Genomic DNA, 25,131 nt, shown 5'->3' with positions numbered 1-25,131 from the left:
CTCTCTAGTCTCTCTCTCTCCTCCCTAGTGTCTCTCTCTCCTCCCTAGTGTCTCTCTCTCTCCTCCCTAGTGTCTCTCTCTCTCCTCCCTAGTGTCTCTCTCTCCTCCCTAGTGTCTCTCTCTCTCCTCTCTAGTGTCTCTTCTCTCCTCCCTAGTGTCTCTCTCTCTCCTCTCTAGTGTCTCTCTCTCCTCCCTAGTGTCTCTCTCTCTCCTCCCTAGTGTCTCTCTCTCCTCCCTAGTGTCTCTCTCTCTCCTCCCTAGTGTCTCTCTCTCTCCTCCCTAGTGTCTCTCTCTCCTCCCTAGTGTCTCTCTCTCCTCCCTAGTGTCTCTCTCTCTCCTCCCTAGTGTCTCTCTCTCCTCCCTAGTGTCTCTCTCTCCTCCTTAGTGTCTCTCTCTCTCCTCCCTAGTCTCTCTCTCTCCTCCCTAGTGTCTCTCTCTCCTCCCTAGTGTCTCTCTCTCTCCTCCCTAGTGTCTATCTCTCTCCTCCCTAGTGTCTCTCTCTCTCCTCCCTAGTGTCTCTCTCTCCTCCCTAGTCTCTCTCTCTCCTCCCTAGTGTCTCTCTCTCCTCCCTAGTGTCTCTCTCTCCTCCCTAGTCTCTCTCTCTCCTCCCTAGTGTCTCTCTCTCCTCCCTAGTCTCTCTCTCTCCTCCCTAGTGTCTCTCTCTCTCCTCCCTAGTGTCTCTCTCTCTCCAGCCTAGTGTCTCTCTCTCCTCCCTAGTGTCTCTCTCTCTCCTCCCTAGTGTCTCTCTCTCTCCAGCCTAGTGTCTCTCTCTCCTCCCTAGTGTCTCTCTCTCTCCTCCCTAGTGTCTCTCTCTCTCCTCTCTAGTGTCTCTCTCTCTCCTCCCTAGTGTCTCTCTCTCCTCTCTAGTGTCTCTCTCTCCTCCCTAGTGTCTCTCTCTCCTCCCTAGTGTCTCTCTCTCCTCCCTAGTCTCTCTCTCTCCTCCATAGTGTCTCTCTCTCCTCTCTCTCTCTCATCCCTAGTGTCTCTCTCTCCTCCCTAGTGTCTCTCTCTCTCCTCCCTAGTGTCTCTCTCTCCTCCCTACTGTCTCTCTCTCTCCTCCCTAGTGTCTCTCTCTCCTCCCTAGTGTCTCTCTCTCCTCCCTACTGTCTCTCTCTCTCCTCCCTAGTGTCTCTCTCTCCTCCCTAGTGTCTCTCTCTCTCCTCCCTAGTGTCTCTCTCTCCTCCCTAGTGTCTCTCTCTCTCCTGCCTAGTGTCTCTCTCTCTCCTCCCTAGTGTCTCTCTCTCTCCTCCCTAGTCTTTCTCTCTCTCCTCCCTAGTGTCTCTCTCTCCTCCTTACTGTCTCTCTCTCCTCCATAGTGTCTCTCTCTCTCCCTAGTGTCTCTATCTCTCCTCCCTAGTGTCTCTCTCTCCTCCCTACTGTCTCTCTCTCCTCCCTAGTGTCTCTTTCTCCTCCCTAGTGTCTCTCTCTCCTCCCTAGTGTCTCTCTCTCTCCTCCCTAGTCTCTCTCTCTCCTCCCTAGTGTCTCTCTCTCTCTCCTCCCTAGTGTCTCTCTCTCCTCCCTAGTCTCTCTCTCTCCTCCCTAGTGTCTCTCTCTCTCCTCCCTAGTGTCTCTCTCTCTCCTCCCTACTGTCTCTCTCTCCTCCCTAGTGTCTCTCTCTCTCCTCCCTAGTGTCTCTCTCTCCTCCCTAGTGTCTCTCTCTCCTCCCTAGTGTCTCTCTCTCTCCTCCCTAGTGTCTCTCTCTCTCCTCCCTAGTGTCTCTCTCTCCTCCCTAGTGTCTCTCTCTCCTCCCTAGTGTCTCTCTCTCCTCCCTAGTGTCTCTCTCTCTCCTCCCTAGTGTCTCTCTCTCTCCTCCCCTAGTGTCTCTCTCTCCTCCCTACTGTCTCTCTCTCTCCTCCCTAGTGTCTCTCTCTCCTCCCTAGTCTCTCTCTCCTCCCTAGTCTCTCTCTCTCCTCCCTAGTGTCTCTCTCTCTCCTCCCTAGTGTCTCTCTCTCTCCTCTCTAGTGTCTCTCTCTCTCCTCCCTAGTGTCTCTCTCTCTCCTCCCTAGTGTCTCTCTCTCTCCTCTCTAGTGTCTCTCTCTCTCCTCCCTAGTGTCTCTCTCTCCTCCCTAGTGTCTCTCTCTCTCCTCCCTAGTGTCTCTCTCTCCTCCCTAGTGTCTCTCTCTCTCCTTCCTAGTGTCTCTCTCTCCTCCCTAGTGTCTCTCTCTCCTCCCTACTGTCTCTCTCTCTCCTCCCTAGTGTCTCTCTCTCCTCCCTAGTGTCTCTCTCTCCTCCCTAGTGTCTCTCTCTCCTCCCTAGTGTCTCTCTCTCTCCTCCCTAGTGTCTCTCTCTCCTCCCTAGTGTCTCTCTCTCTCCTCCCTAGTGTTTCTCTCTCCTCCCTAGTGTCTCTCTCTCCTCCCTAGTGTCTCTCTCTCTCCTCCCTAGTGTCTCTCTCTCTCTCCTCCGTAGTGTCTCTCTCTCCTTCCTAGTGTCTCTCTCTCCTCCCTAGTGTCTCTCTCTCCTCCCTACTGTCTCTTTCTCTCCTCCCTAGTGTCTCTCTCTCCTCCCTAGTGTCTCTCTCTCCTCCCTAGTGTCTCTCTCTCCTCCCTAGTGTCTCTCTCTCTCCTCCCTAGTGTCTCTCTCTCTCCTCCCTAGTGTCTCTCTCTCCTCCCTAGTGTCTCTCTCTCTCCTCCCTAGTGTCTCTCTCTCCTCCCTAGTGTCTCTCTCTCCTCCCTAGTCTCTCTCTCCTCCCTAGTGTCTCTCTCTCCTCCCTAGTGTCTCTCTCTCTCCTCCCTAGTGTCTCTCTCTCTCCTCCCTAGTGTCTCTCTCTCTCCTCCCTACTGTCTCTCTCTCTCCTCCCTACTGTCTCTCTCTCTCCTCCCTAGTGTCTCTCTCTCTCTTCCCTACTGTCTCTCTCTCCTCCCTAGTGTCTCTCTCTCTCTTCCCTACTGTCTCTCTCTCCTCCCTAGTGTCTCTCTCTCCTCCCTAGTGTCTCTCTCTCCTCCCTAGTGTCTCTCTCTCTCCTCTCTAGTGTCTCTCTCTCCTCCCTAGTGTCTCTCTCTCTCCTCCCTACTGTCTCTCTCTCCTCCCTAGTGTCTCTCTCTCCTCCCTAGTGTCTCTCTCTCTCCTCCCTAGTGTCTCTCTCTCTCCTCCCTAGTGTCTCTCTCTCCTCCCTAGTGTCTCTCTCTCCTCCCTAGTCTCTCTCTCTCCTCCTAGTGTCTCTCTCTCCTCCCTAGTGTCTCTCTCTCTCCTCCCTAGTGTCTCTCTCTCTCCTCCCTAGTCTCTCTCTCTCCTCCCTAGTGTCTCTCTCTCTCCTCCCTAGTGTCTCTCTCTCCTCCCTAGTGTCTCTCTCTCTCCTCCCTAGTGTCTCTCTCTCCTCCCTAGTGTCTCTCTCTCCTCCCTACTGTCTCTCTCTCTCCTCCCTAGTGTCTCTCTCTCTCCTCCCTACTGTCTCTCTCTCCTCCCTAGTGTCTCTCTCTCCTCCCTAGTGTCTCTCTCTCTCCTCCCTAGTGTCTCTCTCTCCTCCCTAGTGTCTCTCTCTCTCCTCTCTAGTGTCTCTCTCTCTCTCCTCCCTAGTGTCTCTCTCTCCTCCCTAGTGTCTCTCTCTCTCCTCCCTACTGTCTCTCTCTCTCCTCCCTAGTGTCCTCTCTCTCCTCCCTAGTGTCTCTCTCTCCTCTCTACTGTCTCTCTCTCCTCCCTAGTGTCTCTCTCTCCTCCCTAGTCTCTCTCTCCTCCCTAGTGTCTCTCTCTCCTCCCTAGTGTCTCTCTCTCCTCCCTAGTGTCTCTCTCTCTCCTCCCTAGTGTCTTTCTCTCTCCTCCCTAGTGTCTCTCTCTCTCCTCCCTACTGTCTCTCTCTCCTCCCTAGTGTCTCTCTCTCTCCTCCCTAGTGTCTCTCTCTCCTCCCTAGTGTCTCTCTCTCCTCCCTAGTGTCTCTCTCTCCTCCCTAGTGTCTCTCTCTCCTCCCTAGTGTCTCTCTCTCCTCCCTAGTGTCTCTCTCTCTCCTCCCTAGTGTCTCTCTCTCCTCCCTACTGTCTCTCTCTCTCCTCCCTACTGTCTCTCTCTCTCCTCCCTAGTGTCTCTCTCTCCTCCCTACTCTCTCTCTCTCTCCTCCCCTAGTGTCTCTCTCTCCTCTCTAGTGTCTCTCTCTCCTCCTACTGTCTCTCTCTCCTCCCTTCTCTCTCTCTCTCCTCCCTAGTGTCTCTCTCTCCTCCCTAGTGTCTCTCTCTCCTCCCTAGTGTCTCTCTCTCTCCTCCCTAGTGTCTCTCTCTCTCCTCCCTAGTGTCTCTCTCTCCTCCCTAGTGTCTCTCTCTCCTCCCTAGTGTCTCTCTCTCCTCCCTAGTGTCTCTCTCTCCTCCCTAGTGTCTCTCTCTCTCCTCCCTAGTGTCTCTCTCTCTCCTCCCTAGTGTCTCTCTCTCTCCTCTCTAGTGTCTCTCTCTCCTCCCTAGTGTCTCTCTCTCCTCCCTAGTGTCTCTCTCTCTCTCCTCCCTAGTGTCTCTCTCTCCTCCCTAGTGTCTCTCTCTCTCCTCCCTAGTGTCTCTCTCTCTCCTCCTAGTGTCTCTCTCTCTCCTCCCTAGTGTCTCTCTCTCTCCTCCCTACTGTCTCTCTCTCCTGCCTAGTCTCTCTCTCTCTCCTTCCTAGTGTTTCTCTCTCCTCCTTACTGTCTCTCTCTCCTCCCTAGTGTCTCTCTCTCTCTCTCCTCCCTAGTGTCTCTCTCTCCTCCCTAGTGTCTCTCTCTCTCTCCTCCCTAGTGTCTCTCTCTCTCCTCCCTACTGTCTCTCTCTCCTCCCTAGTGTCTCTCTCTCTCTCCTCCCTAGTGTCTCTCTCTCTCCTCCCTACTGTCTCTCTCTCTCCTGCCTAGTCTCTCTCTCTCTCCTTCCTAGTGTTTCTCTCTCCTCCTTACTGTCTCTCTCTCCTACCTAGTGTCTCTCTCTCTCTCTCCTCTCTAGTGTCTCTCTCTCCTCCCTAGTGTCTCTCTCTCCTCCCTACTGTCTCTCTCTCTCCTCCCTAGTGTCTCTCTCTCCTCCCTACTGTCTCTCTCTCTCCTCCCTACTGTCTCTCTCTCTCCTCCCTAGTGTCTCTCTCTCCTCCCTACTCTCTCTCTCTCTCTCCTCCCTAGTGTCTCTCTCTCCTCTCTAGTGTCTCTCTCTCCTCCTAGTGTCTCTCTCTCCTCCCTAGTGTCTCTCTCTCCTCCCTAGTGTCTCTCTCTCTCCTCCCTAGTGTCCTCTCTCTCCTCCCTAGTGTCTCTCTCTCCTCCATAGTGTCTCTCTCTCTCCTCCCTAGTGTCTCTCTCTCTCCTCCCTAGTGTCTCTCTCTCTCCTCTCTACTGTCTCTCTCTATCCCTACTGTCTCTCTCTCTCCTTCCTAGTGTCTCTCTCTCCTCCCTAGTGTCTCTCTCTCTCCTTCCTAGTGTCTCTCTCTCCTCCTTACGGTCTCTCTCTCTCTCCTCCTTACTGTCTCTCTCTCTCTCCTCCCTAGTGTCTCTCTCTCCTCCCTACTGGCTCTCTCTCTCCTTCCTAGTGTCTCTCTCTCCTCCTTACTGTCTCTCTCTCTCTCCTCCCTAGTACGGTACTCTGTATTACTCATTTATATATTGTACCCAGTTGAATCACCTGTACATTGTATATCACTATTGCACTTTACCGTTACATACCCCCCCCCCCCCCCTGCCCCCCCCCCCCCCCCCCCCCCCCATTCATCATCCACGAGGACAAAGTGAGAGGAAAGCTTCCGGGCCTGACCTCCTCTCCTCTCTGCAGTGTTCCACTACTGTGCCGACCAGCCGGCCCCCGTCTTCACTGACATCTACAATAACTCTGTTCCGTCCCACAGTGCTTTAACACTAGCACAGCCGACAAGGGGTCACATGACCCCCAGGTATTTTCAATAAATGTATCCCCGTCACTCGGTCCAGCTCCAGCTCTGTCACGAAATGACTTTTCCTAAAAGTACCCATTTTATCTGGCACGGTTTCTGAAATTTCAAAATGACTTCAGGAAAATGGAATTAGAACGTTATTTCAGCTATTTCTGCTGAGCGGCCACCTCCCTCCCTCCTTGACCCTGCCTCCCTTTCACTATCTCCCTCCCTTTCTCTCTCTCCCTTTCTCCCCCCCTCCCTTTCTCTCCCTCCCTCTCTCTCCCTCCCTCTCTCCTTCTCCCTCCCTCTCTCTCTCTCCCCCTCTCTCTTTCTCCCTCTTTACCTCCCTCTCCCTCCTTCTCACTTCCTCTCCATCCCTCCCTCCCTCTCTCCCTCTCTCTCTCTCCCTCCCTCCCTCCCTCCCTCATTGACCCTCCCTCCCTTCTCTGCCTCCCATCTCCATTCTAAAGGCTGTCGGGTCATCTGACCCGTTCCCGGCGGGAATTAGTGTCATTTTCTCCATGGCTGTGCTAGTGTTAAGCAATCCACCATCATCCCAGTCCCCAAAACCACCAACTCAACGACCACAGACACATAGCCCTTACATCAGTTCAGGACTATCTCAAAACCACCACAGAACCCCACATGGACCCACACCAGTTTGCGTACCGGACCAACAGGTCAGTAGAGGACGCCCTCAACCTGGCTCTCCTATTACTATTTGGAATTCAAAACCCTCCATAATAAAAATGTGCTCATCTATTTCATCACTCAAATCCAAGCTTAAATATACATTATTAAATGAATAGTTTCAATCTCATAAAACCATTAATGTCACTTTGTTTTACAGTTTCATGTTAATTTGTTTAGACTAATTGTTGTTGTTGATGTTGTTATTATTATTATTACTTTGATTATTATTATTATCATTATTATTATCTTAATATTATGAAAATTGTTTTATGAACTTATTTCACTTTACTTTTGTTTTTGTGTTTATTTTTTTTAATCCAATGATTTAATGAGTTGAGGCCCCGTATCGGCCCATCTGGGTCTCTTGCCTCTTTATACACTTTCTGTCATGGTCAATGTCTTTACTGTTTTGCTGAAATGGTGCGAAATAAATAAATAAATAAATAAATAAACCTGGCTCTCCACCACACTCTACAGCACCTGGAAACCCCCAACACCTACGCCTGTATCCTGTTTATTGACTTCAGCTCAACTTTGAACACCATCTCCCCCAATAATCTGTTCCATAAGCTACAGGACATGGACATCAACCCAACCATCAACCACTGGATTCCTCAATTTCCTCAGCAATAGAACCCAAACAGTCAAGGTAAACAATAAATCACCCCCGCCCTCTGACCCTCAGCACTGGGGCCCCCCAGGGCTGCGTCCTTTCCCCTTGGCTCTTCTCCCTCTACACCACCAACCAGTTCACCCCCCTGGACAGCTCAGTCAAGGCCTTCAAGTACTCCGACGACACCACCATCCTGGGCCTCATCTCCAACAATGATGAGTCCATTTACCAGCAGGAGGTGGACAGAGCAGTGAGGTGGTCCTCATCCAACAACCTCCTGCTCAACACCTCCAAAACCATGGAAATTGCCATAGATTTTAGGACTTAAAAAAAAACACCCATACTCCCAATAACCATCTCAGACCAACCCATTACCCTAACTGAATCATTCAAGTTCCTCGGCACCCACATCAGCAATAAACTCAAATGGGACATTAACACCACTGTGCCATCATGAAAAAAGCCCAGCAGCGCCTGTATACTTCCTCAGGCAACTTGTCCTAACAACGCCTGCTGGTCCAATGCTACACCGGCATAATTCAAAGCATCCAGTCACCTCATCCATCACAGTCTGGTACGGTTCCACTGACAAACACACCAAACACAAACTCCAACGCATCACCAAGACAGCCTCCAAAATAATTGGCTGCCCCCTCCCCTCTCTGGACTCCATCTACACCTCACGCACACAGTCACCAGGGCCCCGTTTCATGTACCTGGATAACTGAGTTAGCCGGATAACTTTAGCTGGATAACTGGGTTAGCCGGACTTTCCGGTTTCATATACGTGGATTTTCCAGATCACCATGCCAACAGATCCAAAAGTTTGAGCCTGCTCGAAAGCAGAGTTCAAGTTCAAGTTAGCCTGAACTATCGCCACGCCCCCGCAAAGAAGTGACAGCCCGTTTCCTGAAACTATTCCCACAGTCTACGATCTGCATTATACCATTCTGAATTACGTTTTTGTGCTCCATTCTTCCAGAGGGGGCTTTTGAAATGTAAAATAGACCCAAAATGCTGATATTAAATTCACTTTGTCCTAAATAATGCACGTTATATATACCGTGGCGACGGTGGCGCTCGCTCGTGCGACGTACACATGATGTGGTTATTTTAATTGTAACTGGGATTAAGATGTCTGATGAGATGCGCTGTTTGACGGATTTGAGAAATTGAATGAGCCGTTGACGTCACATGAATGAATGAGGATAAAGAAATAAAACTTCATTCAAAATAAGGGATATTCTAAACACGGGTCTCTCGTTCATTAATGTATAAACAATGAATCTATCCCATCTGGCACAGTGGCCCAGCGGTAACGCTCAAGTCTGCCAACCTAGCGATCCGGGTTCAAATCCCGGTGTTTCCAATATGATTTTTTTGAATATAATATTAATGATTATACGCCAAAGTAGCCTGGTTTTAAGTTAAAATATTATAAATCTACATGCATTGAGGATGTCATTCTTTATATAGCTCTCAACGTGCACCAAATTGAATTATTCCTATATTGCAAAAAGAAGGACCCCGGTCTTGAACCCGGGTCGTCCGTGTGGAAGTCAAAAGAACAACCCGTTGGACCACATTGGAGATAAGTTAAACATTGACTATACATCAATCAATGGGCAAGAAAGCCGTCTCGTAATTCTGTATAACAGTTAACTAGTTATTTTCGCTAGCAAGATCTCATTTGATTATTCAATCCAGCAGGCAAGTTTAAAGAAATATAATCTGATTGATTGAGGTAATGAGGGACTTAGAATTAGCCTATAGATAACGCATTTAACTTGTCGGCGAGGCGATTGAGCCTATTGCAATCTGTCAATAAAGTCTTAAATCAATTAATCAATCAATGCCGTTGAGAATCAGGGTCTCTGCCATCGATACGTGCTGGCTTTCCACCTAAAACGGGAGCGCGCATCTAGCCTGACTTGAGCCTGACTCTCAAGTCTGGCTTGAGTTAACGAGACTGAATCCTCCTTTGTGAAACAGGAAAATCCCGGCTTTGAACATCGGGTTAACTGAAGCTGGATAATGGACATGTTGATCGACTTAGTTGAACCACGTACATGAAACAGGGCCCTGCTCTGGTAAAATAGTCAACGATCCCTCCCACGAGTCCCACCCAGCCAGGGTGTAAAAAGTACCCAGAAATTATACTTAAGTGAAAGTATGGGTACCGTCTCAAAATCGTACTCAAGTAAAAGTCAGAGTATCTGGCTAAAAACACACTTGAGTAAAAGTAAAAAAGTTTCTACTTTTAAATGTACTTAAGTACTAAAAAGTTAAAGTAAAACCTTTTTTTTTAATTCCGGGGCAATGAAATGTTCCGTTTCGTCCTCTTCATCACTCTGACTGTCTATTCTTCTGATAGCAGGTGTTTAATCAAATATCCCCGCTTTCTAGTCTTGCACAAGGACCAATCAGCATGGGTGTGGGCGGGTTCATTTTCCATTGTTGGGGATTTGATTGGCTGTTTTTAAATAAAGCGGCCGCAGGATTAATACCGTTAACGTTAGTTCGGCCAGAGAAACAAATATACTAATTAAAATAGGTGGACCTGCAAGATTTGTACTTTGTACTTTTTCTAGATCTGCATTTTAAATGTAAGGAGTAAAAAGTATGTTTTCTTTCTCTGAAATGTAATTGAGTAAAAGTACAAGTATACAAACCTAATAATACTCGAGTAAAGTACAAATCCCCCCAAAACAGTACTTAAGTATTGTAACAAAGTACAATTACTCAAGTACTTTACACCCCTGCACCCAGCACACCACTTATTCCAGCGCATGCCCTGAGGTCACTACAGGTAAATTTCAACCAGACACACACGCTTCACAAACAACTTTTTCCCCCACAGCAGTCCGAACACTAAACACCCTGGCCCCCCCCCCCCCCCCCCCCCTTGCACAGACGGGCAAGCATCCGACCTACCTGAAGTGAACATGAACTGAATTGAACTGACACTGACTGACACTTGTTATATGTGACTGTCCTGTCATGTATTCATGTATTTATGTATTTATTTTCGGGGGTTGGGAGGTGGGAGGGCGGCGTTTGATGTTCCATGATGAAGTGCTTAAATAACATGCTGTACCGCAAACGATTACCACATTTGCACTCTAGTTGGATGCCAAACGTCTTCTTGTTGTACTGTACTTGTGCTGTATGATGACAACACATTTGGGTCATAGCAGCATGGAGTGGAGGGGGGGGGGGGGGTTACAGGCAGGTGTTACAGTAGAGCCATTAGGAGGAACATGTAGTGGGCTCAGCAGTTCTCTGTCACACAAAACAGCCTAACGCTACTGTAGGTTTCATAGTGATCTGATTTATAGGAGGGTAATAAAATACTGTGATGAAGCTTTGCAAATAGCTGACGAGGGAAACGTCGCTTTGCCCTCCTTCCTTTGTCCATTCCAACGCTTTCCCCCACGGAGGTAAGGGAATTTAATTGATGCAACAAATCAATGGATTATGATCGAGAACAAAACACGGGAGTGGAAATCAAATGGCGCCTATATACCGCCATAATGGAATCACCTTGTATTGACGACGAGACCGTCGGTAAGGAACTCGAGGCGAGCAGTAGTCCTCCATGTTATTAATTTCCCTGGACATGTCTCACATGAATAAACAGCTTGTGACCGACATGCAGTATTATATATATATATATATATATCAGTTAAAATATTTAATCTGATTAATCGCATGATTGTCCATAGATAACTCGCGATTAATCACAAATTAATCGTATTTTTTTCTTTATTTTTATTTTATCGACCTTAAACGGATCTTTTTCAAGTTCCAAGTTTTAATACTCTTATCAACATGAGTCAACAAATGCTTGCTTTATGCAGCCATTTAACACAAAAGGATGACCCTCATGCATTGCAAATTTGAATCAAATTCAAAAACAGAGTGAGGCACAAAATAACCCCAAGTTTAGCTCCGCCCCAGGTTGACTGTGATTGGTGAGAAGGAATTCAACGCAGTACCGTCGTTTTCCTAAATGCCAATGAATGCCTGCCAGACGTTTCTTCTAACTGCAGAAGGTACGTTGCTAAACGTAGCGTGAAGGGAGCTCTGGGCCGTGCGAAGACTGTTTATGCATAATTCAACGCGCTGTGCGATTGGACAATAGAGTGAGAGGAGCATCATTAGGGGAGGAAGCCTGCGTGAAGCAGAGCAACCGAGGGGCAAATGAAATGTGCTGCTGATAGAAAACAGAGACATGGTGACGAGGCTTCCTTTATGATCAACCAACATGCCGACACATGTAGCTCCAAGTATGTAATAAGTACAAATAAAAATCTACCGTTTGACTTGAACACTACTCAAGACACACACACGCACGCACACACGCACGCACGCGCATGCACGCACTGGGACTCGCGATCAGATAATTGGAATATTCTTTTTGGGGATCATCCTAGGTGAAGGTAAGGCCTATAATGGTATCAATCCTGCTGTGATCTAACCATGATTTCACTTCGATCACAATATATGTGTGTATTTTACTCCACAACATGTGCCGTTGGTGACGATCAAAGCATAAAAAAACGACCCCCCCCCACCCTTTCATGCATTCATGATGAAAAATACCGATAATATAGATGTGATCTCGAAATAGTAGCGTGTACAGGCGAGAAATGGCAAAGTTTTTAGTGAATTGCACGTATTGCTGCATAGCGTAATTTTCTGGGATTAGACAGGATTACTCTAAAACTATAGTCATATTCACCACGGTATAAAACAAGAATGTATGGATGAAAAAATTATTTCTTTAACACATATTGAACGATAGATAGTCGATGTCAAATGGGCCATAGTATTGTATCCATAGCTATAATATAGAATATAGTTATAGCCCTGCAAACACCGCCACGTATTCCTATATTTTAGAGCGTCTTTTAACAACACATCACGCATATCGCTGTGGCGTCCAAAGTGTATATTATTCTTCCCCTCATATTCTTTGGACTCTTTTATAAATAAGAACTGAATATGTGTTGAAAAAAAGCCTTGTTTTTTCAACGTGTCCATGGAAACGACCATGAACATAAATGTATGGTTTTCTTACGCAGAAAATATATTATGTTTTACTTTTCTGATAACTATTACATGGCACTTTTGGGGAAAGCTGTTTTGCAGGCTGTGATGTACTCAGGCGTAGGAGCGTGTTGCTGGTAATCTCAGTGAGTGGTTGCCATGGTAACTAAGGACTCTGTGGCAGAATTAAGCCACTGGATGGTCTAAGTGGGAAAAAAAGCCATTTCTCTGTCACATAATTGCCCTTTTTATGACCACATGAACCATTCTGTGTCATCACTCATCAGTGATTTACCGGCGACTTCAAATATGAAAGAAAAACAATTATATATATGACAGATTCTTAGATAGGGATGACTCCACATTCAAAGAGACAGGGGTCGTCTGGTCTTGTTAGTCGGTCGTGTCAGTCCCCGTTAATCAAGACGGAGGCAGAGTGAAGCGGCTCCTCGTCAGGCTGTAACAGCCAGTGGCTTAAATGAAGGCACACGTCGTCCGACATTCATCTTTCCCTTTACAAATCACAATGAAATGAATGAGCAAGTGACTTTTCCGCCTTTTTCATGTGACAGAGATGCATTCTGTTAAATAGGCTAACATGCTAAATATATGCTCTGATGAAGTATACAGTATACACATAAGGTGCGGTATGCATAAGGTAGGTATGCCGTGATATACATCATACGTTGTCCTTTTAGGTGGGAGTCAGACACACTCAGTGATGGAGGTTCCTAGTAGTTGGATGTCTGGCAGCGGTCCCTGCCCACTGTTGTGGAGCCTGATGGCCACTGGTATGAAGGACTGGCCGAGGCGGTTAGTTGAGTGTCGGGGGGGGGGGTATGGATCTGTGACTGAACGTGCTTCTCATCTTGACATCGTAAAATCTTGCCAAGCTAAATTTTCTTACTGCACTGGTAGATTATTGTACTTGTTTCAAGGACACATTTGCTTAAAACTAGTTTGTGTGTGGTAGGTCGGTGTGGAGTTCTCTCTCCTGATTGGATCAATTAGAACGGGATACCAGGACATGTATTTTCCGTTTACTGCAGAGCACGAGGGACTGAGAGACCCATGTTACTGACCAAACACTCCATATCAGTGGTGGCTGTCGGAACGTAGAGCTATTATCTTAACATGTATAGACCACTTATTTTAACAAAGAAAAAAAACACCACACTTACTGAAGCTTTAACCTTCAACCAGGCCGGCAGCTTCGAAAACAAAGCCGGCCCGGCCTGGTCGGAGGTTGTTAGCTCCTTGAGGAGCTCTGGGTCCCTCCTCTTCTCCTGCCCTTTCTGTCCACATTCATATAAGTTTGCGGCAGACGTGGTACACTAACAAAGAGAAACGCCGTTCAAAGATCGACCGATGTTATTTTTTTCCCTCGCCGCCCGCGTTGCTTGTTACCAGATGTTGGGTTTCTCTCTTTCTGGATCTTCAGCGGAATCTGCAAAAACATTTAGTCTTCCTCTTTATTAATACGCCGTCTGGCTCGAATGCATCGCGGTGGTGTTAAGTGTGTTTGCACATTTCTGATTGCTTTCTCAACCTCGGCACCGGTTGTCTTTACACCCCAATTCACTCCCAACGTGCCAGCCTCCAGTCGCCGCAGGCGCGTGAACTCCGCCTGCGGACAATATTGAGGGCTTTAACAAAACCATGTGACCGGGATGCAGAATGCATCGACAAGCAACGCTGATCCTTATGACGAGAACAGGGGTGGTGCAGTCATCATCCAGTCATTAGTCCCTTCAATGGTAAATTAATTGCATTTATTTAGCGCCTTTATCCAAAGCATTTGGAAGAAGAAGAAGAAGAAGAAGAAGAAGAAGAAGAAGAAGAAGAAGAAGAAGAAGAAGAAGAAGAAGAAGAAGAAGAAGAAGAAGAAGAAGAAGAAGAAGAAGAAGAAGAAGAAGAAGAAGAAGAAGAAGAAGGAGAAGAAGAAGAAGAAGAAGAAGAAGAAGAAGAAGAAGAAGAAGAAGAAGAAGAAGAAGAAGAAGAAGAAGAAGAAGAAGAAGAAGAAGAAGAAGAAGAAGAAGAAGAAGAAGAAGAAGAAGAAGAAGTCTATATTTGTAGCAGGCATTGCTACATTGTCATGCAGCGAACACACTAATGCCAGATGAGCGATTCTTTTTCAGGGCGCCGATGAACTCCCCTCTCTGCATTTGACCCATCCCGTCATCCTTCCGCCCCCCAAGCAGACATGGCTGCGGCGTGGGGGTCGCGCCGGGGGACCCATCCAAGTGCTCCTGTTCGTCTTCGTCAGGGCGTTAGCGACCTGTTCTGCATGTTTTTTCCATTGGGTTTATCTCTCTCTATCTGGAGGGGAAACCCTTGAGAGCACGGGGGGGGGGGGGGGGGGGGAGTACATGCAAACTATTCACACTATAATTGACAATGGGGCACCCTGATGTAAACAAGACAAACGTCTTTCAATTGGTCTGCATCCCCTTAACAATTGTGTGTATTGAGCCGTACTGTATTGTACCCATTCTTCAATCTGTTAAATAAAGTTTTCATTCATTTATTCATTCATTCATTCATTCATTCATTCATTCATTCATTCATTCATTCATTCATTCATTCATTCATTCACTCCACACAGAAAGGCCCGGGAGATACCCCCCACCTGGGTACCTGGCAACCCGGCAACCTGGTCCCCAAGCGGGAACCGAACCCGAAGGCCCTTCTTGCTGTGCCGTGTGTCACTCACACGTTCACACACCGACGGCGGAGGCGACCATGCAAGGTGCCAACCTGCTCATCGGGAGCAGTAAGGGGTTAAGTGTCTGTGCTCGACAAGGACACACGCTGCCAGGAAAGAAAGGAGCCGGAATCGAACCGGGAACCTTCAGATTACCAGACGACCGCTCTAAAACCTCCTGAAACCACTGTCGCCCCACTGCTCCGTACGAATGGGTCGTTGTTCTCCTTGTTTTAAATAAGCGAACGCCTCGTTCCCTCCGTACAAAACAAACGTCAATAGAGGAATATTGAAAATGGCCTCTTAATGAAGTTTTATGGCGACTGCAGCCGGCGGACAGCGAGACGTAGTGGCTGCACTCAGATCAGATTAGAGTTTATTGTCATTGCACAAGTACAGTGCAACGGAAATTTAGTTGGCATCTAACCAGAGTGCAACGTAGCAGTATACAGTGTACCGTGTGCAGTATACAGTGTACCGTGTGAGCATACAATGAAACTATGGAGTAAATATGCTAAGCTAATGTATGTACAGGTACATCATACTACTAGTATGGTATAACTAATGAAACTAGTTATGGAATATAGATAATAGATACAAGTTCAGTGTGGGTATATATATGACTCCACACACCTAGATGTGACGTCTGTCTGCGTGGCAATAAACCCCTCAAGAAACAAGAAAACTAGAGTCTGATGGGGGACCCTGATCAGGGGGACCCTGATGTAAACAAGACGAAAGTCTTTCTCTGGTCTGCATCCCCTTAACAATTGTGTGTATTGAGCTGTACTGTATTGTACCCATTCTGCAATCTGTTAATAAAGTTTTCAATTAATCAATCAATCAAACGTTAATGCCAGCCTGTGATTTGATTCCTACACAAGCCGCTGTCCCGCCGGACGCCAGCAGGGGGCACTGCTCCTCAGTCCAAACCACTGCCTCCTCCTTCAGCCTGGCGCCCTCCCAAACACACTTCTATTATAATGTAGATTAAGTGTCCTCCCTCTAATGTCAAATGCCTCCATGGAGATTTAGATCCGCTGTCACATTCAGCACAGGCTCCTCTTCTCTCCGCGCGCGAGGGGGAGAGGATGACCGGCCCAGTTTTTAAATTTTCGTTTTTAAATAAGCAGTCTTTCCAGTTCACTCAATGCGGGGAGGGGAGGGACATTCAGAGACCGAGCCGAGACGGAGTGTAAATGTTAAAGTGAATCAGCGGTATTAGGTTTGCAGTTTAATGACTCTGCCTTTTTCGCAATGAAACCCCATCGTTTCCACGTTTCCTTCTATCTTCTGGCCTCGTCTGCTGCTTCTCTCTTCGTAGATATTGAGTCGTTGTAAATGTGACCCCCTCTCGTGGCCGAGGAATGACCCTCGCTTTTTACGCTATGACAAAACGCCCCTCGTCCCGGAGTAAAGCAGCGAGGCTGGGGGGCGAGGAGAGGTCACGGCCGTGAGAGCCTGGTGAGAAACCGTGGTATACACACGGTATATAACACGTGTGAAGTTACTATGTGTCAGCGTGTCCAGTGGGGCGGTGGGGCAGCGTGACCCCACGCTAGTTTGTTTTGGAAATGTTGTTTTAAAAGGCTATTGAGGTTTAAGCAGTGATGCACGTGGTCCATGGGACGGGGGGGGGGGGGTTGCACGCTGTTCCACCCTGTTTGAGCAGGAGCACGCGCACGCACAGGCACGCGCCGTGCACACAAGAATGCGTTCCACTCGCCGCTGCGCCAAGTACCCACCACCTGGCTACTTTGCATAACAATAGCTCAGGTCGTCAGGTGTTGTGTTCAAATACTATACAGTTGGACCATTCAACACGAAACCTGTGAATTGAAACGTGTTACATTCCATTCCTAGAGGCAATTAGGCATCGCCTTTATTCGCGAGGGAACATTTTACGCGCGTGCACGTGACGTCATTAAAACACAGTGCAACAACAACCCCTTATGAAATCACCACTGCACCACTGGGTTTAAGCTAAATTAAGCTACGGCGGGCGGGGACTATACAACGTATGACGTATATGTCATGCCAGTTAGGGTGCCTTGTGTATACTGCACCCGTGTAAACTGTTTACTTTACGTATATTCAGATTCAGAAGTGTTCTATTGCCCATATTTATTGTAATGTATAATACAACCGAGGGCATACAGACCCTCATCTGCACCTTTGATTACACTGTGTTTACTTTCTCATATTCTTATATTCAGAGTCAATTATATTGTTTACACTGTTTATTTGTATCTTTATTATAATTGTATCGCCGATATCTATGTGAATTGAAAATGGGGGACCCTGATGGAAACAAGACAAACGTCTTTCTCAGGTCTGCATCCCCTTAACAATTGTGTGTATTGAGCCGTACTGTATTGTACCCATTCTGCAATCTGTTAATAAAGTTTTCATTCATTCATTCATTCATTCATTCATTCATTCATTCATTCATTCATTCATTCATTCATTCATTCATTCATTCATTCATTCATTCATTCATTCATTCATGTATTTCTACTATCACCCTGCCCATACCTGTACCTTATCTCTCCCACTTCTTGAAGGTGTGCCAACTACAGTGGTAGCTATTTCCACTACGGATCCGCCTGTATAATAACTTTGTGCATGTTATTATACAGGCGTGGGTGATGAGGGAAAGGGAGGGGGGGGGCTGGGGCATTTCCATTCAATCTGGCACCACAGCACTCCACCAGTATACGTAGTACCCCCACCTCCCACCAGGGGACACGGCCTCCAGTACATTAGCCTTGGGGGTAAAAACGTCTACTCTACAGGAAGGCAACATCTCAGTGTTTTCTTCCGGAACGCTTTCCTGCATCTTAGCCTGGAGATTTGTTTCTGCCATGTCCAGTTAGTTAGAGAGGAGAGAGCTTTGGCGACGCTCGGCTGCACACCTCACCTTGTTTACCGCGGTCCATTTCATCACGTTGGAAACACAAGAGGATAGCGCAGAATTCTATTCATTTATCAAGGGGATTGCGCTTTGCTGCTCTTGCTGTGTAGAACAAAAAAAGAAATCGTTTACGATTCATGAAAATGATCCCGGCAGGCTGGCTGGGGTCTTTCTGCCGTTGTCCTTTGTGCGTTAAATGACCTATATGTGTGCTTTGGCCTAATCGTGATGTTTCATCTTTCTTTTTTTTTCTTTTCTTTTTTTAAAAGCTGTTCCTTTGGAAGCGCACTGTGTGTCTTGAATCAGGTCAAAACACACTCCAACACACACACACGTGGCTATAGAGGAGAGTCTAGATGGACCCACCCACCCCCTCCTAATGTACAGTCCCCTCCCCATCATATGTATATACTCTGTCAGGATCTAGGGGTAACAGTACTGTATATTTGAATACCGTTTATGTCACAAATGTATCAGTACTAAATACCTATATGTCCCTATGCCATAAATGTCATGTATGTTGTGTATGTCATAAATGTCGATATGAATTGAAAATGGGGGACCCTGATGGAAACAAGACAAACGTCTTTCTCAGGTCTGCATCCCCTTAACAATTGTGTGTATTGAGCCGTACTGTATTGTACCCATTCTGCAATCTGTTAAATAAAGTTTTCATTCATTCATTCATTCATTCATTCATTCATTCATTCATTCATTCATTCATTCATTCATTCATTCATTCATTCATTTATTCATTCATTCATTCATTCATTCATTCATTCATTAATTCATTCATTCATTCATTCATTCTGTTGACCAGAAAGTCTTTATGGCTACGTTCTTCACACTGCAGGCAAAAATTGCCCTGAATCAGATTGTTTTTGCTCATACAGTGTCTCAGTGTGAACAGCTACAAATCACATGGAATCGGATCTTTTCAATTCTGATTTGGGACACTTTGGTTACGTTCACACTACTGCGGGCAAAAGTGTCTCGAATCTGATTCTTTTTTGCTCATAATGTGACTCAGATCTGCTGTGACCTCCTCAGTCATATCAGAATTCGTCGACTTTTACGTCACTCTAGATTGACATTCATCACAATTCTGCGCTGGTGGGAGTCACTCTGAGTACAAACATGGAAGACCGCTGTGGTCAGTGGACATGTAGGTGGTCAGTCGAGGGACAGCGAGGTGTTTACCTTATGATTATTTGCGGTGCTACTTTCGTACAAGCAAAACTTGCGGAAGGAAGAAATGTCTCTCTCTCTCACCTCCTCCTCCTCACACCCATTATCATCTGCTCAGGAATTGGCTGACCTCCCGCATGTCGGTCAGTTCAGGAGCGCGACCAGTTCACACTGGAATCTGATATTGACCACATGTAAAAAAAAGAAAATGTGAACAGTCAAACACATTTTTTTTTATCTGACCGATAAATCAGAATTGAGCAAGGTTTGCAGTATGAACAGGAAATACGAGGGGAGCACCCATGCCCATATAGGACTATCAGATATCGCTGATACTAAAACCTGCTACCAATAATAATTATATGTAATATGTCAGAAATCAAATGACTTGATCTATATTTCTGGCACACAAAATCATGTTAGATCTCTCTAATGGTGAATAATGTATTATATATATATATCATTTAAGTTTGCCCAGTGACCCCAAACTAATACAGTACTGTTGAGTCAAACTAATGGTGGAAGCAGTGGCGGTTTCTCCAGTAGGGGCGCTGGGGCGCCGACCGCCCTGGTAAAGAGAGAGGAGAAGATCACATTTTTTTAATTTTAATTTTTTATTTTAGAGCCCTAGAAATCAAATAAACATGTTTAAAATGAATAATATTTACTCATTTTAAGTATGTTTGTGTTTCCAATGCACTTCCAATATAACGTTAATATATCAAATATAAATAATTTTTTTCAGACAGGAAGTGAATGTCTGCTAGAGAATAATACCGCCTCTATACTTTCCATAGCCGCATTTCTCCAGGGCTAGATGCATAGCGCTTACAGTGGGCGTGCACTGGTTTCATCGCTGTACTGTCGCAGCCAATCAGTGCGTAATTCGCTGTGCGTTGAAATATGATGTATTATGATGGAAACCGGGCGCGTTTTGAAGCGATCTATTATCATCTAAGCAAGCGGCGTCAATAATTTCCGTAGCCGCATTTCTCGGAGACGCTCTCTGATTGGCCGATGCAGTTTCTACACTGGGAAAGCGTAGCCACTCTTCGTTCGAAGTAGGTTTGGTAACGTTAGAGTTTGTCTTAGAGCGTGACGGCAAGTTCTTTCGACGGTTAAGCTTAGGCACTCTTTCAAAGTTGGTTAAGGTTAGAGTTTGTCTTAGAGCAGGGCGATAGAACGCCAGGTAGTTTGCAGGCTGTTCGACGCGGAAATGGGCAAAGACAGACTCATTCATTCATTCATCACAGTACTGTTGTGTTGTGCTAACAAGCTAATAGCTGGATGCAGTCTGGACAGAGTAGATATACATCAACAGTCTGTGGGACAACAGTGGACATAATTATACACTTTATCAAGCCCTCCTCGACCACGTAAACAGTGAGTTAATTCGGTCTCTCTCTCTCTCTCTCTCTCTCTCTCTCTCTCTCTCTCTCTCTCTCTCTCTCTCTCTCTCTCTCTCTCTCTCTCTCTCTCTTCTCTCTCTCGCTCTCTCTCTCTCTCTCTCTCTCTCTCTCTCTCTCTCTCTCGCTCTCTCTCTCTCTCACAGCGTGTTGTTAATTTTCACCGCCGGTGACGCATAATGAATGAATGAATGAATGGTAACTTGTTTAAAATGTCAAGATATATATATATATGTGTTCATTATTGCATTGATCATACGTGTACTAGTGTAGTATGATGAACTCGACTTAACGTTGGTAAGTCGCGCCCACCCAAATGTATTTCACACCGGCCGCTACTGGGTGGAAGTCTATACAGTATTGTTGAGTTAAACTAATGGTGGACGTCTATAGAGTAATGTTGAGTTAAACTAATGGTGGACGTCTATAGAGTAATGTTGAGATAAACTAATGGTGGAAGTCTATAGAGTACTGTTGAGATACACTAATGGTGGAAGTCTATAGAGTACTGTTGAGTTAAACTAATGGTGGAAGTCTATAGAGTACTGTTGAGATACACTAATGGTGGAAGTCTATAGAGTACTGTTGAGATACACTAATGGTGGAAGTCTATAGAGTACTGTTGAGATAAACTAATGGTGGAAGTCTATAGAGTACTGTTGAGATACACTAATGGTGGAAGTCTATAGAGTACTGTTGAGATACACTAATGGTGGAAGTCTATAGAGTACTGTTGAGATACACTAATGGTGGAAGTCTATAGAGTACTGTTGAGATACACTAATGGTGGAAGTCTATAGAGTACTGTAACTGAGGGGTACAATTCCCTGACTGTATTGATAAGTATGGTATCATTAAACCACTACCGCTTTATGTACTTTAACTACTGGCCATACAGTACACGATATCTAAATATGATGAACACTTTCCCACAATGAAATCGGTTCCAGACAAAGGTAATAATCAAATATTTAATATAGCAAAAGGTACATATGATATTTACTATTACATTTATGATTTGAATGCACTTGTAAGGCAAATGAGTACTCGTAGGCAAATCAACACTGAATGTCCAATCTCTGGTTACGCAGGAAGCAAGTATACAACCTGGCTCTTAGGGAATTAGATCTATTGTACACTTAATGATATAGCGGGATAATTCTGGAAGGGGTCCTCCCGGTTGTAAGCCGGTAGGGGGGGTAGGAGAGCCGTCGGTAGTAGACCGTCTGGTCAACGATATCTAGGGAGACTTCAAGTACAGAAGACAGTGCAGTAGACTCTTGATCCGCAGATGAATACACCTTGGTTCTCTTGTAGGCTGTAGCTCCACAATGAAGAAGAAGCTAGGCGACCTCAGTCTCTCTGAGCGCCGACTCAACTTGACTCCTCTCGGGGGTAAATCCAACACTCACAGGCGTCGGCGATTATCCGCTCCACAAATCACAGTACCAAAGCAAATATATTCCAGCCGCATAGGGCTCAGCAGTCGTCGGGTAGGTAATCCAGTGTACATGTCCCTCGGTCCTTGTCTAGATCTCCTCGGATGAAAGCGCCATGTGGTCGGCCCAGCCTGGATAAGACTCTAGATAACACGAGGAAGCGTTGGAGATGCTGGTCACTTTAGAACTCTAACCGCACGATGCACCATACACGATAGACTATTATTACTTAATAGAAATACGTCGCACTCGACGGTACAGTGCCAAACTCTGACAATTCAGCTATTAATTCGCACGAAGTCTCGATGCTATTCTAAGGCCAAACAGGCCATACTACACCGCACGTGGTGTCGTGGGTGAGGCTTCACGTTCTGTTACTAAGTTGGAAGAAGGGTAAAGGACTAAGGGATTTCTACATTTACTTGCGCCATATTTATATGCACGGTGAACAAATAGTGCCACTTTCATTTCGGTAGCCGTATCCCTGAGCGGAGCCGGGGCTAGTACGGACATGTCTCGTCGGTACCTTTGAACTTGACGCCAGGGGCTGGTCCCCTGGCGCCTGGTCCTTTTGTCCAATAAGAGAATGAACTATTATGGGCTATAGTAGGCTAAAGGGATATTCCGTGTATATGTACAAGGAATATACAAGGGATATCAAACGATATACAAATACTATTCAATATATATCCATAAATAAATATATATATTCGGTTTAATCTGATCCTTCGTAACAGCCGCCCCCTAATTAGTCCCACCTAATTAGCTAAGCAGAGACAGATTAACCGCACTGTCCACTACTCAATGTCCGCTGTGAGGGTCAGTCAGTTTACAAAGTCATGGGGTCATGGTCGTCATCGATAGTATCGGGGAGCCTTGGCAGTTCTATTAGCCTCGCCACGGGTCGGGTGTAGGTCCGCCCTTGGACGAGCACTTCAGCTGCTCGGACCTTTCCATCGGCACCGGTGATCACTTTGCTTACGCGGCCAGCCGGCCACATAGCTCGGGGTAGTGACTGGTCGATAATCATGACGACTGTTCCTTCTGTCAAATTGTCTCTCTCTTTCACCCATTTCTGGCGGGTCTGTAGAGACGGTAGGTAGTGGAGTAGGAAGCTGTTCCAAAACTTGTCAGCCAGTACTTGACTGTACCTCCACATTCTTCGGCCGTTCGCTTCTTCAGGCCTGTACATTGTCTGGGGTAGCGCGGGGTCCAGCCGCCCCATCAAGAGTGTGTTGGGGGTGACTGGGTCGACATCTGCTACATCACTTGAGACGTAACCAAGGGGCTTTGAGTTCAATACTCCCTCGATCTCCGTGAGGACTGTCATTAGGACTTCTTCCGCCACGGTCTGGGCCCCAAGCACGGCGTACAGGGCTGTCTTTATAGAACGTACTTCTCGTTCCCAAGTTCCACCGAAGTGAGGTGCGTTCGGGGGATTAAACTGGAAGTCAATCTGGAATGGAGCGAGGTGGGTCTTAAGTTCTGGGCCCATAGCTTGGAAGCTCTCTCTCAGCTCTCTTTCTCCGCCTTTGAAGTTTGTCCCGTGATCAGACAACAATGTAGACGGTTTTCCTTTCCGTGATGTGAATCTTCGGAAGGCCATAAGGAATGAGTCTGTGCTCATGGTTGGAAGGAGTTCGATATGTATCGCTCTGGTGGTCATGCATTTGAATACAATACCCCACCGCTTCTCGGTTCCTCTTCCTTTCTTTATATACAGCGGGCCGAAACAGTCCATACCGGTGGAGTGAAAAGGCTTGTCGCCGAGTCGGAGGCGACAGGGAGGTAGGTCAGCCATCCGGGGTATACTGGGCTGGGCTCGCCACTTACGACAGTCTAGACAGGTTCGCTGGAAGCGCCGCACTGCTTCTCTCCCTTGCAGTATCCAATAACGACGTCTGATCTCCGCGAAGACTCTCTCTGCCCCTGCGTGGTGCACATCCTCGTCGTATTTCTTTATGATCAGCTCTGTGACCTTGTGTCGGCTGTTCAAGACTATCGGGTACTTGACGTCATCCGGTAAGTCTGGGGCTCTCCGCAGACGACCACCCACTCTGATGAGACTATGGGCGTCGCTCTCGGGGGCTAGGTGGAGCAGTCTGCTGTCTGATGGGACGGGCTTTGCTCCCTGTAGACAGGCTAGCTCATCGGGGAACGAGTCTCTCTGGGCTCGTTGTAGTAGAAGAAGTTCTGCTTCTTCGTAGTCAGCTGCTGAAATGTCAGTCGTGGGCTGAACCTCTGGGTGGTGCCACAGAAATGTCTTTAGCTGCGCACTCTGTAGGGTGAGGCAATCGTCTATGTCGGGGTCTGTGGAGACGATAGAACATAGGTTTCTTGTTTTCGGCCTCCTCTTTACTCGCCTCCCGTGGGGTGGGTGTAGGCCACTCTTCTTCGGGGAGCTTGAGAAACTCTGGTCCGTCACTGTAGAGGTTGTGACGGGTGAGGTCATCCAGGGACATTCCCCGGGTGATGACGTCAGCTGGGTTGTGTTTGGTGTCCACATACCTCCAGCTCGCTACTTCTGTTAACTCTTGAATCTCGGTGACTCTGACTCCCACGAAGACCTTGTATCTGCACGAATCAGACCGGATCCATGTGAGTACTGTCGTGGAGTCTGACCACAAGATTGTTCTTTGCACCGGGATGGTGAGTTCACGTTGGATTAACGTGGCGAGTTGCGCTCCTGCTAGGGCTGCGCAGAGCTCTAGACGTGGGATAGATTGTTGCTTTCGTGGGGCTATTCTTGAGCGAGCCAGGATGAAAGCAGTATGTATTTCTCCTCCCTCCTCTCGGGCACGCAAGTAGGCCACCGAACCGTAGGCTACTTCGGAGGCGTCGCTGAATACGTGCAGGTCCATCTTGCATGTCTCTGGCCTCACTGTGGGTGGGAAGTAGCTGCGGTGTATATTAACACCTGGGAGTGAGCGGAGTTCCGTCTCCCACTCTCTCCATGTGGATGCAAGGTGTTCGGGTATGGGATCGTCCCAGCCCTGGTCCTTGTCCCATAGCGCTCCTACAATCATCTTTGCCCTGGTGGTGTAAGGTAGAATACATCCCAACGGGTCATATTGTCTGGCGAGTGTTCTGTATACACTCCGTCTGGTGGTTGGTATTGCCGTCGACCTTCCCTGCTCCTTGGTCAGGGGTTTGTGTCTATAATGGAGCGAGTCTGTTTTGAAGCGCCAGACTAGTCCTAGTGTCATTTCTTGGGCTTCTTCTGGGATGGTCGCCATCCAGGTGTCGCTGCTCGCTGCCTTGTCCTCGGGGGAGAGGCTGCGCAGTACTTGCGGGTCGCTGCTGGCCCACTGCCTGAGATCAGGGAGGCG

The 25,131-nt window shown here is 47.0% G+C and overlaps 1 protein-coding gene across 1 annotated transcript in view; it reads left to right on the top strand.

The window, feature by feature from the left end:
* Nucleotides 1–25,131, top strand: part of ncam1a (neural cell adhesion molecule 1a) — a gene marked incomplete at both ends in the record, with an annotated part of 230,163 nt that overhangs the window by 167,469 nt on the left and 37,563 nt on the right. Inside the window, 2 exons of the mRNA XM_084320612.1 lie at nucleotides 5,694–5,752; nucleotides 7,236–7,349. Coding sequence (XP_084176738.1) covers nucleotides 5,694–5,752; nucleotides 7,236–7,349 — 173 coding nt within the window. The remainder of the gene's footprint in view (nucleotides 1–5,693; nucleotides 5,753–7,235; nucleotides 7,350–25,131) is intronic.

The sequence above is a fragment of the Notolepis coatsorum genome, assembly GCF_963971535.1.
Source record: "Notolepis coatsorum genome assembly, chromosome: 8".
In the NCBI taxonomy this organism is placed as follows: domain Eukaryota; kingdom Metazoa; phylum Chordata; class Actinopteri; order Aulopiformes; family Paralepididae; genus Notolepis; species Notolepis coatsorum.
Note: the sequence above shows the minus strand (reverse complement) of the source record. Positions and strands in the feature narration are given on the sequence as shown.